At 34.5% G+C, this 13,697-nt stretch overlaps 1 protein-coding gene across 1 annotated transcript; it reads left to right on the forward strand.

The window, feature by feature from the left end:
* Window positions 1–5,400: 5,400 nt before the first annotated feature.
* LOC110655686 (NADP-dependent malic enzyme) lies at window positions 5,401–13,341 on the forward strand. The gene is made up of 20 exons (XM_021812121.2): window positions 5,401–5,658; window positions 6,343–6,623; window positions 7,630–7,750; window positions 7,865–7,939; window positions 8,308–8,459; window positions 8,568–8,673; window positions 8,799–8,864; window positions 9,277–9,372; window positions 9,481–9,552; window positions 10,566–10,649; window positions 10,725–10,823; window positions 11,109–11,156; window positions 11,274–11,327; window positions 11,431–11,529; window positions 11,647–11,736; window positions 11,816–11,893; window positions 12,034–12,108; window positions 12,201–12,291; window positions 12,675–12,803; window positions 12,936–13,341. Exons 1-20 carry the CDS (start codon window positions 5,632–5,634, stop codon window positions 13,022–13,024), a joined length of 1,932 nt encoding a protein of 643 aa, XP_021667813.2. The 5' UTR covers window positions 5,401–5,631; the 3' UTR covers window positions 13,025–13,341.
* The last annotated feature ends 356 nt before the right edge of the window (window positions 13,342–13,697 follow it).

Raw genomic sequence — 13,697 nt, forward strand, 5'->3', positions numbered from 1 at the left:
CGGTTATTCGTTAAGTGTACTACGGGATCATGTTATGCCTTACGGAGGGATATGGTGTGACACTTGATTTCCCAACTCGTGTTCATTATGTGGTAGTTGTGGAAAAATAAAAATCGACAAGTTTTCAATGAACAACCTCTTTCTTTTCAATAGGAATTATTAGTAGCATCCTCTCACTTTGATGAATTTTCTAATGCTCAGGACAAACCGCTTCAATTGGAAGCTCCTTTGCAAGTTAGCCAATCTTGGTCTAATCCTTCCAATGGCATAATTAAGGTAAATTTTGATGCCAGCACCAATTCTTCTAAACGAATGGATTCTATTGTTGCTATTGCCCATGATCATGCTAGTCATCCTATCTCTTAGTCTTGTAAAAGAATTATGGGAATTTCAGAGCCCCTTATCCTATAGAGATCCTAGAGAGCCTTGCTTGTAGAGAGTAAACGATTCTAGCTTATCATTATTGAAGGCGATTCCCACACTGTGATTAACTGTCTTAATAGTGCTTCAGTCCCTTAGGAGATTCAAGGCATTGTACTTGATATTTTATTCTTTGCTAACTCTTTTCTCTTTAAAAAATTTCATTTTGTTAGACGAGAGGGGAACAGAGCAGCCCATACTTTAGTAGTAAAGGCCATTAGGGATGATTCTTTTATTTTGAACCCTTTAGAACAATACTACTTTATATTTTCTGCCTTACCTTCTTGAGGCTTTGAATGAAATTATCTTCCTGGAAAAAAAAAAAAGCTTATTTATTTTTTATTTTAATTATATATATATATATATGACTATGAGAATTATAGGTGATCTTATTTTTTATATGAATTTGTATATATTTTAGTTTAAGCTACTGCTAAAATTATTATTATTATTAAAATTCTGAAATAAAAAAAATAAAATAAATTTTTAAAAAAAATGTACAGTTGGGAATTATATTTTAGTGGTAAAACTGAGGTGGAAAGGATCCGTAGGTAAGTTGATGTGAAGTAGAAGTAGCTGTGGTTAGTGGGTTAGACCGGAGATATTATATAATATATTTGTGATTCTACAATTCAATTACCGTTTAAATATATATATATATATATATATATATATGTAAATGAATTTCATAAAAATGTAAAAAAAAACCATTATATATACATATTTTTTAACTAATTTTAATAATTATAATTACTTATATGTTAATTTTTCGATGATGCGTCATTCCAACTATTTTACTTATATAGAATGTCCGTTTCACTATAAATTTGCTCTGTTACTCAGTTAGACAGTGCAACGTCTAAAGGGGAGCCGCGTTGAAATTGTGGCGTCTTCATATGGGAGCCACCAACCTTGCCTGCCTACACGTTTCATCTCCAACCACGCTTCCTCTGCCCACACTCCACAATTCATTTCGTCATTTTTTTTAAAAATGGATGAATGAACTCCTCCTCCTCCTCCTTCTTCTTCTTCTTGTTATTATTAAAATGATGTATTTAATATAAATTTAATTTTATATAAAAAAATATTTCTATAACAATTAAATTAAATATTTATATCAAATTAATTAAAATATATGTAGATATAATAATTATAAAATTTATTTTTATATAAATACTCATATTCTTAATAAAATAAAATTTTCATTGAATTAATTAATCTTGCAAAGATGGATCGAGTGCTCTAAATTTGTGTGCAAGTGCAAGATAGTAACGTTGCTGAGAGTGCTTAAAACCGAGAGCTTGGCGTCCATTTCTATGATATTCTCCATATTCATAGTGTTTGTGTCTTGACCCCTAAATTTAGAGTAATTGGGAGATGCCTTAATTAATTCCTTGATGAAGAAGGTTAATGACTATTGTGATTAAATTAATAGTATTTCGTAATGAAAAAGTTAAATTTGAAAATGCTTAAAATAAATTTAATAGTCATTAATTGAGCCATGAAAAAGTTGACCTAGATTTTTACAATATCATTTAGCATGAATGTGATGATTTTTACAATACGTTAATGAAATGGATTAGTGTTTCCCACCTATAATAGACACATTTTATTCGATTTAAAGATGCCTAATCAATGATTAAGGCCATTAAAAAAAAAGATAATCATATGTTTTTAGATGGATTAGGTGACAACTAACGAGCACATTTTCTTATTATTCTCTCATCAGAGTGCTACAACTTGATAGTCTACCAGGGCCAGGTTGATTTGGACATAGTGATCCGTCCTTAAAAAGTTACTCACTGCCCACTCATCTCTTCTCAAACATAATCATAAAACCACACTTTAGACTACGCATGTGATCAAATTGAAGTTGGAGGTCACTTTCATCAATAAAAGAAAGAGTGTACACAGAAAACCAAGAGAAGCACCACATGCATACACTAGTATAGGAGGCCCTTAATTTAATGCATACAAAGATTATTAGGGGTTAAATTAAGAGGGTGTTTTTTTTTTAATGAATTTTGACATGGCTCATCGAAGAGAAAGAAACGACCAACTCTCAACCATCCTTGATATTACCCACAAGTATTTGGCTTGCCAATGCCACCTACCTCTTTCAAGAGGCCTTCGATGATTGCTAGGCACACACCCATCTCACAATTAAATAATAAACATTGAAAACTAACACTTCCCTTTTACTTTGTCATTTTATTGTTTGCCACAGTTGGCTGGATGTGGATGTGTTGGGCAACTGGGTGCAATATATTTTCGTTGACAAAGTGGACGGGAGGAGTTCTCAAGACGTGGTTGCTTAAGCTTCACCCACATTTCATTGTCAATTTCTGTATCCATTGCCCATTTGCCCATGATTTGGGTATAGGCAATATTAATTATAATATAGCACATAAATTATAAAAAAAAAAAGTACTATTAAAAATATATATTTATATTGATTAAAGAGTTTTGTCACTATTGGTGGCAGTGTAGAACTGTAGTTGAATGAGTCCCAACAATCTAGGGCAGATTTCTTTTCCTTCTCAAACCCTAGAGAGAAGGGTCCATTTCATGACATTTGCATAACAGCCATGAAAACCTTTGGATGAAGAATCTTATGTTAGTGTGAGGGTAAATGACAAACCTTCCAAGCTAATCTCAAAGCACACCCATCTTTCCACTTACCATATCACTCATCTCTCAAACACCTTGCATTGTGAATTTTGGATGAATTTAAGGAATTTGTTACTCAGTTAGACAGTGCAACGTCTAAAGGGGAGCCGCGTTGAAATTGTGGCGTCTTCATATGGGAGCCACCAACCTTGCCTGCCTATACGTTTCATCTCCAACCACGCTTCCTCTGCCCACACTCCACAATTCATTTCGTCATTTTTTTTGAAAATGGATGAACTCCTCCTCCTCCTCCTTCTTCTTCTTATTATTATTAAAATGATGTATTTAATATAAATTTAATTTTATATAAAAAAATATTTCTATAACAATTAAATTAAATATTTATATCAAATTAATTAAAATATATGTAGATATAATAATTATAAAATTTATTTTTATATAAATACTCATATTCTTAATAAAATAAAATTTTCATTGAATTAATTAATCTTGCAAAGATGGATCGAGTGCTCTAAATTTGTGTGCAAGTGCAAGATAGTAACGTTGCTGAGAGTGCTTAAAACCGAGAGCTTGGCGTCCATTTCTATGATATTCTCCATATTCATAGTGTTTGTGTCTTGACCCCTAAATTTAGAGTAATTGGGAGATGCCTTAATTAATTCCTTGATGAAGAAGGTTAATGACTATTGTGATTAAATTAATAGTATTTCGTAATGAAAAAGTTAAATTTGAAAATGCTTAAAATAAATTTAATAGTCATTAATTGAGCCATGAAAAAGTTGACCTAGATTTTTACAATATCATTTAGCATGAATGTGATGATTTTTACAATACGTTAATGAAATGGATTAGTGTTTCCCACCTATAATAGACACATTTTATTCGATTTAAAGATGCCTAATCAATGATTAAGGCCATTAAAAAAAAAGATAATCATATGTTTTTAGATGGATTAGGTGACAACTAACGAGCACATTTTCTTATTATTCTCTCATCAGAGTGCTACAACTTGATAGTCTACCAGGGCCAGGTTGATTTGGACATAGTGATCCGTCCTTAAAAAGTTACTCACTGCCCACTCATCTCTTCTCAAACATAATCATAAATACCACACTTTAGACTACACATATGATCAAATTGAAGTTGGAGGTCACTTTCATCAATAAAAGAAAGAGTGTACACAGAAAGCCAAGAGAAGCACCACATGCATACACTAGTATAGGAGGCCGTTAATTTAATGCATACAAAGATTATTAGGAGTTAAATTAAGAGGGTGTTTTTTTTTAATGAATTTTGACATGGCTCATCAAAGAGAAAGAAACGACCAACTCTCAACCACCCTTGATATTTATTACCCACAAGTATTTGCCTTGCCAATGCCACCTACCTCTTTCAAGAGGCCTTCGATGATTGCTAGGCACACACCCATCTCACAATTAAATAATAAACATTGAAAACTAACACTTCCCTTTTACTTTGTCATTTTATTGTTTGCCACAGTTGGCTGGATGTAGATGTGTTGGGCGACTGGGTGCAATATATTTTCGTTGACAAAGTGGAGGGGAGGAGTTCTCAAGACGTGGTTGCTTAAGCTTCGCCCACATTTCATTGTTAATTTCTGTATCCATTGCCCATTTGCCCTTGATTTGGGTATAGGCAATATTTATTATAATATAGCACATAAATTATAAAAAAAAATTACTATTAAAAATGATTAAAGAGTTTTGTCACTATTGGTGGCAGTGTAGAACTGTAGTTGAATGAGTCCCAACAATCTAGGGCAGATTTCTTGTCCTTCTCAAACCCTAGAGAGAAGGTCCCATTCATGACATTTGCATAACAGCCATGAAAACCTTTGGATGAAGAATCTTATGTTAGTGTGAGGGTAAATGACAAACCTTCCAAGCTAATCTCAAAGCACACCCATCTTTCCACTTACCATATCACTCATCTCTCAAACACCTTGCATTGTGATCTCCCATCTCACACTATCAAATTTCTCCTTAATTGTACCATTAATTAAAATTTTAATATTACTCAACTATAAGTAACAATAAATTTTAATTTAATAATTTAAATTAATTTCTTTTATATAAAAATTTAAGTGTGTCATTAGCACTCAATGCCGTGCACCTTCACAGCCACAGATCCAAGCCTCCCAGTAATGCCCCACACAAGACAGACAGGGTCCCACATTAAGCTTTAGGACACATCGGTAATATTTGGACAAGATCAGTTGCACACATGTCATTTCATAAGAGAGAAAACAAAAATTTTGAAAAAAAAAAAGAAAAAAAAAAGGAAAAGTTGGTACGGAGAGGAAGTGAGTTAAGACACGTTTTAGCCTCCATCGTTGCCATTTCTCGATCCCCCTCGGCCCTCTCTCTATCTCTCCTCTGTTAATTAGAGAGATAGAGGGAGCGAGAGAGGGAGAAACCAGAACTACCAAGAAGCTTACATATTTCCTCCTATAGACTCTCTCAACTCTCTCTCTTTGTCTATTTTTCTCTGCTTATTTTCTCTGAGGAAAGAGTGTTTATAGAAAGCGAAGACTGTGTCTTTCCCCGCATTTCTTCCGCCATGTTCTCCTTGAAAAGCAATTTCCTGGTAATATAAACCCCACCCATTTCTCTATTCACAATTTCAACCTCACACACTTCGCACGAGTTATTTTAATAGTCTAGTAAATCACAGTCTAGCTTTGCATTTCACATCTTCAGTCAGCAACTTGTAGATTTTTCTTTAATTTGTGCTTATCTGATTTGCATTTCTGGGTATGTTCCCTTTAATCCGTGTTTACATGTAAACTATCAAAATTGTTCAGTATATTTGTCTGTACAGATTATTTTTCCATATCTGGGTTCTAAAAAAATTGAAAATTTATTTACTTTTAATTTCTGAAAATAAAATTTATTGACCCAGTAGATTATCCATATCTGGGCGTTGTCTGCTTATCTATTTTGTTATTATCCTTCTTCACTCACGTAGATTTTATTTGTTATAAATTCAAAGCCACCAAAATTTCGTTATTTTTATAAGATTTTTACTAAATTATTTGATTTACAAATCTTTAAAACATATTGTTACCATTTTAATTTCTGGGTATCCTATATTTTAACTTCACATCGATCAAATTGGAGCACAAAATGTTTCCTTCTGAAATAGAACTCTCGATGTTAATAAAATTCTCGATGATAAATAAATAAATGAAGGCAATTTTTTCTTTTTATTTTGATTTTGATTTTTATCTTTATCAATTATCATCATCATCATCATCATAATGTTGAACAGAGTAACACGGGCATCTCAGGCTCGTGCAGCCCCTTCTCGGGGAAGCAGAGAGGACTAGTGCCTACAGCTCCAACTTCATTAAAAATACTTGCGCTGAATCCAAATAGGGAACGAAACGGCAGTGTCTTGATGGAGAGCACGCTTCAGGAAATGAGAGACGAAGCCTCTGTGCTTGACTTGGACCCCAAGTCCACCGTTGCTGGTGGCGTCCGCGATGTTTACGGTGAGGATACAGCCACCGAGGACCAGTTTGTCACGCCTTGGACCCTCTCTGTTGCTACGTAAGTGTTATCAATTATTTTTGCCAGTAATGTGGATTTTGTAGTGTTCGCCTTTTTTTTTTATTGGATTTTGTTTAGATTTTTGGATCTTCGATGATAATATAGATGTCTTTGGCTTGTTATGTATTGTTGTTGATGTAAGTTGCATATGTAACTTTAGATGGGATCTTTGGACGTTTCTGTGTTAAGGAAATTATCAATTTCTCATGTCTATTTTATAATGAAACTGTGATTCTTTCATGTAGGAATCCTTATACGGGATGAAAATCCAATATTATTTTGACATGTGGCTGTTGTAGGCGTAATAAGATTAACATTTTGGACCTTGGAATTCTTGTGTACAATCAGGAAATCATGTTTTGTAGCAAGATCTATCTCGTTTTGTAGTAGAACTGTCAATTTTTAATTGAGCGGGTGTATACAACATGGTGTAGGCAAAAAGTACACATTTTATCTACGAATTAAACAATCCATCTTTAATGATGACAATTTTTTTTTTTTTAATTTGAATAACTTCATTTGTTTATATGTCACTTTCTTATTAATTTGCTAATCCTACATAGAATCACGATTTCATAATTTATTTTACGGCTTCATTTGGCTTAGTTGCATTTTCTCTCTTTAAGTTTAGTTTCCAAATATTACTATTTGGAAAGCAAAAGAATTTATATGTTATGAAAAGCAAGGTTTTTTCCCCCCCAATTGCTCTTTTTATTTTCTCATTAATTAGGTCCTTTCTTCTATGCAATCTTATTTTTGACCCTCTTTTTTAGCCTTTGTGACTCTTTTTAAATAATTAAACATTGGGCACTGGAATTTTTGGAGAAAAAGGGATTAGCATTGAAATTTTTTAGCAATTTTGCTTTCCAAGGTTTCATTTGGAGCATCCATTTTTTTTGTACTTTTGCTATTTATCTTAGTACTTTGAATGCCATAAGCTAATCTAATCTGAACTGGTTATGTTCTTCTACCTTTCTTATTTATTGGCTCCTTTCTTATGTTGCAGTGGGTATTCTTTGTTGCGAGATCCTCACCACAACAAAGGACTTGCCTTCAATGATAAAGAGAGAGATGCCCACTACTTGCGCGGCCTTCTCCCCCCTGCAGTGGTTTCTCAGGAGCTCCAGGTTGTTTTTCATTACTCGTTGCCCCTTCATTTATTTTAACTCTTACATAGGTTTTTTTTTTTTTTTTTTTTTGAGTTAAATGCTGATGAAACTTTTGGCGCCTGTGCTGGCCAGGTGAAGAAACTGATGCACATTATTCGCCAGTATCAACTTCCATTGCAAAAGTACATGGCCATGATGGATCTTCAGGTAGCCACAAAGTTTCTCTGATTTTGTGCTGTAAATTATTTATTTACCTGTACTATGCATGCTTCAACGTACAGAATTGTAACCTACTCATATTTTGTATGCCAATTGATTTATTGGGTATTTATGAGCACTAGGAATATGTAGTGCCCTTTTCTAGAATTTCTATTTTATCTGTGAGAATTTATTTGTAATGTGCTTTGATAGTTGATTATGATGAAACCAACTTGAGACTCACCATAATCAATAGCCATGATACAACTGTTGTACATACAAAAGTTGTATTTTAAAATTTTTCTTTTATCTGGTACCACTGGATTTTCCAGATTTATTTTATGAAAATATGAAATAAATATTCTACCTTATCTCAGGAGAGAAATGAAAAACTGTTCTACAAGCTTCTCATTGACAATGTTGAGGAGATGCTCCCTATAGTTTACACTCCTACTGTTGGTGAGGCATGCCAGAAATATGGAAGGATCTTTGGTCGTCCTCAGGGTCTTTACATCAGTTTGAAAGAAAAGTAAATACCGCGCAATAAATTTTGTATTCTTCATGTTTGTGGTAACAAAATCTCTGTTTCAATGATTTCTTTCCATCCGTGGTCAAGCCAACAAATTTTCTTTTACAGGGGTAGAATTCTTGAAGTATTAAGGAACTGGCCTGAGAAGAATATTCAAGTCATTGTTGTTACTGACGGTGAACGCATATTGGGGTTAGGGGACCTTGGATGTCAGGTGAGGACTATCTTTCATCCCTTCATCTCTCTCTCTCTCTCTCTCTCTCTCTCTCACACACACACACACATGCATGCACGCACGCACACAGAAATGTTATTGATGAGAATTTTTTATTTTCTCAGGGTATGGGGATACCCGTTGGGAAACTCTCTTTATACACAGCACTTGGTGGAGTCCGTCCTTCAGCTGTAAGTATTGGCATAACAACACTTTTTTATTTTCTCCTTATTTTTATTTTTTTGTGGGTCATACCTGAGCCAAAATTCTTATAACTCAATTTTGCTGTTATATTTTACCTCATTTAGAATTCTACTGAAGCCTGTGAATGTTTGAGTCTAGCTTCTTAATCTAAGCCATTTCTGGCAGAAATTAGTGGTTTCCAGAGTGATGCCATAGTTTTCTACGATTGGAGGATGATGTTTCAGTGCTTTACTGTGTTTTCTTTGTTTGTTTGATGATGGCAATGCGCCAATGCCTATATTATCTGCAATATCTATGTCAATATTTTAGGGGATGTGGCAAATCTTGACAAGTTTTGAATTTGGTCATCATTTCCCTTATCATTATCAAAAACAATATCAATTATGTCAATTATTGTAGTGCCTGCCTGTAACAATTGACGTGGGAACCAACAATGAGAAGCTGCTAAACGATGAATTCTACATAGGGCTAAGACAAAGAAGAGCTACTGGACAGGTACATGACGTGTTCACCTAACTTGGGTGTCTATTGTGCTCATGAGATTTTTTATAGGTGTTGCCTGATTTTCGTTACGCTAAAGTCTATTTCTGCTCTTCATTTCAGGAATATTCTGAACTGCTACATGAATTCATGAGTGCAGTAAAGCAGAATTATGGTGAGAGAGTCCTCATTCAGGTAGTTACCTGCAGACAAAGATACTGATGATCCTTTTGTTGATTCTGCACTATTTCATCCATCTGTTAGATTGGTTTTACATGTCTCCCTTTTATGGGTGTTGATCTTTTAGAAAGAAAGAAGAAAAGGAAGAGAAAGGGAGAGAATTGAAATGAATCTTCAAGGATTACATTTTCATTTACTTGTACTTGGCATAATGCATAAGAGTCCATATTTATAATGGAAGATACAACATATATGGCATTCCTTAAGTCACTCCTTAATATAAGGACTAATTAAGCTAATTAATCACATGATTTTCTTATAAGCATATCCCATAAATTAAAGTAAAATCTCATCAATTTCAACACTCCCCCTTGATGAGATTTTTGCTGAAGTTAGGGATGCATCATCAAGAATGAGAATTTGGGAGAAAAATAGCTTTGGGACTCAAACTCTAGGCTAACATGAAGAAGAATGAGAATATTGGAGAAAAATAGCCAAGACTCAAACCCTAAGCTTTGATGAAGGAGAAGAAAAGAATAGGGACTTCAACCCTAGACTCTCAAATCATGAAGAGAAGAAGAGGAAGATGAATAGTTTGGGACTAAAGCCCATAGCTTTGGGACTTAAACCCTGAAGAAAGAAAATAGTTTTTGGGACTAAAATCTATTGCTTTGTGAAGAAGGAGGACAAGAAGAAAGCAGAAACCCTAGAATTCTGCAGGCTCTGATACCATGTTGATTTTTTAGAAAGAAATAAGAAAAGGGAGAGAATTGGAATGAACCTCAAAGGATTATATTTTCATTTATTTGTGCTTGACATAATACATAAGAGTCCATATTTATAATGGAAGACACAAGATATATGACATTCCTTAAATCACTCTTTAATATAAAGACTAATTAAGCTAATCAATCACATAATTTTCTCATAAGCATATCCCATAAATTAAAGTAAAATCTCATCAATTTCAACAATGGGTAACCTTACGTGAACTTTTTTTTTTAATTTAAATGTGTCAAACTCTGCAGTTTGAAGACTTCGCAAACCACAATGCATTTGATCTGCTTGCAAAATATGGTACTACTCATCTTGTTTTCAATGATGATATTCAGGTCAGTTTTATTTTTATGTCTGTAATATTTGTAGCAATTATAGCTCTAATACTTAAATAAATTGCTCTATTCCAGGGCACAGCATCTGTTGTCCTTGCAGGGCTTGTTGCAGCACTTAATTTAGTTGGAGGAACTTTAGCTGACCACAGATTTTTATTTCTTGGTGCTGGAGAGGTGAGTAGATACTTATATTGATAATGCTTAATTTGCTATTTATTATGGGAAGGGAGAATCCTAAATCAAAATGTGGATTTATGGAAGTTTGTGAATATGTAAGCTGATAAAGTGAAAATAATAAATTGCTTGCCACAATTTATACCAGCATATGTATTTTTTAGGATTCTTATCATGTGCTTAACTGCTTCCTGATCATGACTGCATCATCAACACCACCATCCATTTTCAAAATTTCTTTTTCTGCTACGTTGTTGTTATGTCTCACTTCGTTGCTGATAACAGGCTGGCACTGGAATTGCAGAACTCATAGCCCTTGAGATGTCCAAACAGGTCTGAAAATCATTTCTTTTGCATGTAATCTTTTTTTTTTTAACTTGGATATAATTATAAAAGCATCGAATGGGAAATGCACCTGAACAGTTATAAATTGTCTTGCTTTTTGTTCAGACAAACATGCCAGTGGAAGAAACTCGCAAGAAGATTTGGCTTGTGGATTCAAAGGTAGTAAAACTCTGTTATGATTCTGGCCAATTGAAGGAGAATGATAGCTTCTCATCTTTTCATTTTCATCAGTTATAAATCTGCACATGTAATTCCTTTGCAGGGGTTGATTGTTAGTTCCCGTAAGGAATCACTCCAACATTTCAAGAAGCCCTGGGCTCATGAACATGAACCTATAAAGACACTTCTGGATGCTGTCAATGTATGGATTCTCTCTCTCTCTCTCTCTCTCTCTCTCTCTCTCTCTCTTCCCACTATACTTGTGATGCAAAATAAAAAATTATCTTCTTATTCTCTTTACTTGTCTGATTTCCATCAGGACATTAAGCCAACAGTGTTGATTGGAACATCAGGAGTAGGAAGAACATTTACAAAAGAAGTGGTTGAGGCTATGGCCTCCTTCAATGAGGTGTGTATCTGTCTGTCCATCTACTTTGGTGTTGAAGTTTTGAACTCCAAGATAACCATATTTTGCATGATGCATGCAGAGACCTATAATTCTTGCTCTCTCCAACCCAACTTCACAGTCTGAATGTACTGCTGAAGAAGCTTATACATGGAGTGAGGTAATGGAAAGCTCATGTGTGTTATTTACGCACCAGGAATTAACATATCAAAATGCTTTTCCCCATAGGAAAGTCCTTCCATATGATTTTTGCTTACTGCTGGATTTTAGGACTAATGATTCTCTCTTTTTTACTTGCAGGGTCGTGCCATTTTTGCTAGTGGAAGCCCATTTGCCCCTGTTGAATATGAGGGGAAAGTTTATGTGCCTGGTCAGGTAGGAGATCTTGAGAACTTAAATGATTTTCTATGTTGAGACATTTGATACATTGGATATTGATTTTGGTTCACTTATTCCTTTTTGTTTAGGCAAACAATGCATACATTTTCCCCGGATTTGGTCTGGGTTTGATAATGTCTGGTACAATCCGTGTTCATGATGATATGCTTCTGGCAGCATGTAAGTGAACAAAAAATACAAGTACTTAAGATTTCGCCTTAAATTACCAAGATAGTGAAGTTGTTGGGAACTTTATGTATTTAAATTATGTAAAGTCTCCTATCATCATTTAGAATAAATAGGTATTGTTCTTACTTGAAAACATCTGAATCAATGATACTACGTGAATGAATTCTGAGTTGGAATATGGGATACATCTAAAAATAGGACCTGCAACATAGAAGGACCTAAAATAGCGTAGGTTTTTCTTTGTTCCCCCTGGCTTGATCTTATAATTCTGCCTTTGGCTCTCTTGAAGGTTTTGATATTTAGGATAGGGTTATGGAGGTTTTGTTCCTAGGTTTTTAACTAGTTCTATGTTTGTGCTTATTTCCTTGGTCCAGCGGAAGCTTTGGCTGCGCAGGTGACCCAGGAGAACTTTGACAAGGGACTCATATACCCACCGTTTGCAAACATCAGAAATATTTCAGCACAAATCGCTGCCAACGTGGCCACTAAAGCTTATGAACTTGGTGAGTCCTTTATACTTCAGTTCATCGATGATGTGATATGAAGTCTTCACATCTGATATATATATATATATATATATATATATATATATATATATATATATATTTACTGTCCTGCGATTGCCTTTTGTATAGGTTTGGCTACTCGCCTCCCTCAGCCTAAGGATCTGGTGAAGTATGCTGAAAGCTGTATGTACAGCCCTGCCTACCGGAGCTACCGGTGAAGTGGCTGGAGTCTAATCCCTCTCCCACCCTATCCATGAAAGGAATTAAGGTGACAAAAAAGAAAAGAAAAAAAAGAAAGTAGAGGTTCACTCTTAGTCACATAATCAGCTGTTTTTGCAATTTCCCCCCGTTGTCCCCTTTATTTTTTTAAGTTTTTTTATGTTATTCCTTTCATTTATATTTTTTCGTGCAAGTCATTTGACAAGTAACAAGTAGAACAGTAGGCGCTGGTAGTTGAATGTAGTCGAATATAGCATGAAAAAGCTGTCAGACGTGAAAAATCTCACATGAAAAATGAAATTCATTAGTGTTCTTTTGACTCTTCATCTAGTCAGAATAGTCATCTAAGAAGCCCGAATCCCCCTACTGAAAGGGTGTAATAAATAAGTAGATTCAGGAAAGTGACAGTAGTTGGACAAGTGAATCCAGCAAAAAGATCAGGATGGTACTGGACGAGTCAACTTGCGTAGCTGATAAAAAGAATTCTAAACAAATGGGATTATGTATGTGATTGGAAAAATTTTCTATATGGTTGTTCGAAGTTAGTGGTCTCTCTATGCTTGATCAATCCGGTTCGCTATGGTGAAAATAATTATGCAGAACCAGATAAGCATGAAGATACTGATGCTCATGCTTTTGAAGTAGAGGCAATTTTACGCATGCCGAAAAGGA

The sequence above is a fragment of the Hevea brasiliensis genome, chromosome 6, assembly GCF_030052815.1.
Source record: "Hevea brasiliensis isolate MT/VB/25A 57/8 chromosome 6, ASM3005281v1, whole genome shotgun sequence".
NCBI classification, from domain to species: domain Eukaryota; kingdom Viridiplantae; phylum Streptophyta; class Magnoliopsida; order Malpighiales; family Euphorbiaceae; genus Hevea; species Hevea brasiliensis.

Bases quoted from the DNA above. Each gene is read 5' to 3' on its own strand.
- LOC110655686 (XM_021812121.2), top strand. From the start codon at position 5,632: ATGTTCTCCTTGAAAAGCAATTTCCTG. The intron at 8,865-9,276 runs GTAAGTATTGGC...CAATTATTGTAG, and splicing joins GTGGAGTCCGTCCTTCAGCT to TGCCTGCCTGTAACAATTGA. The intron at 9,553-10,565 runs GTAGTTACCTGC...CAAACTCTGCAG, and splicing joins GTGAGAGAGTCCTCATTCAG to TTTGAAGACTTCGCAAACCA.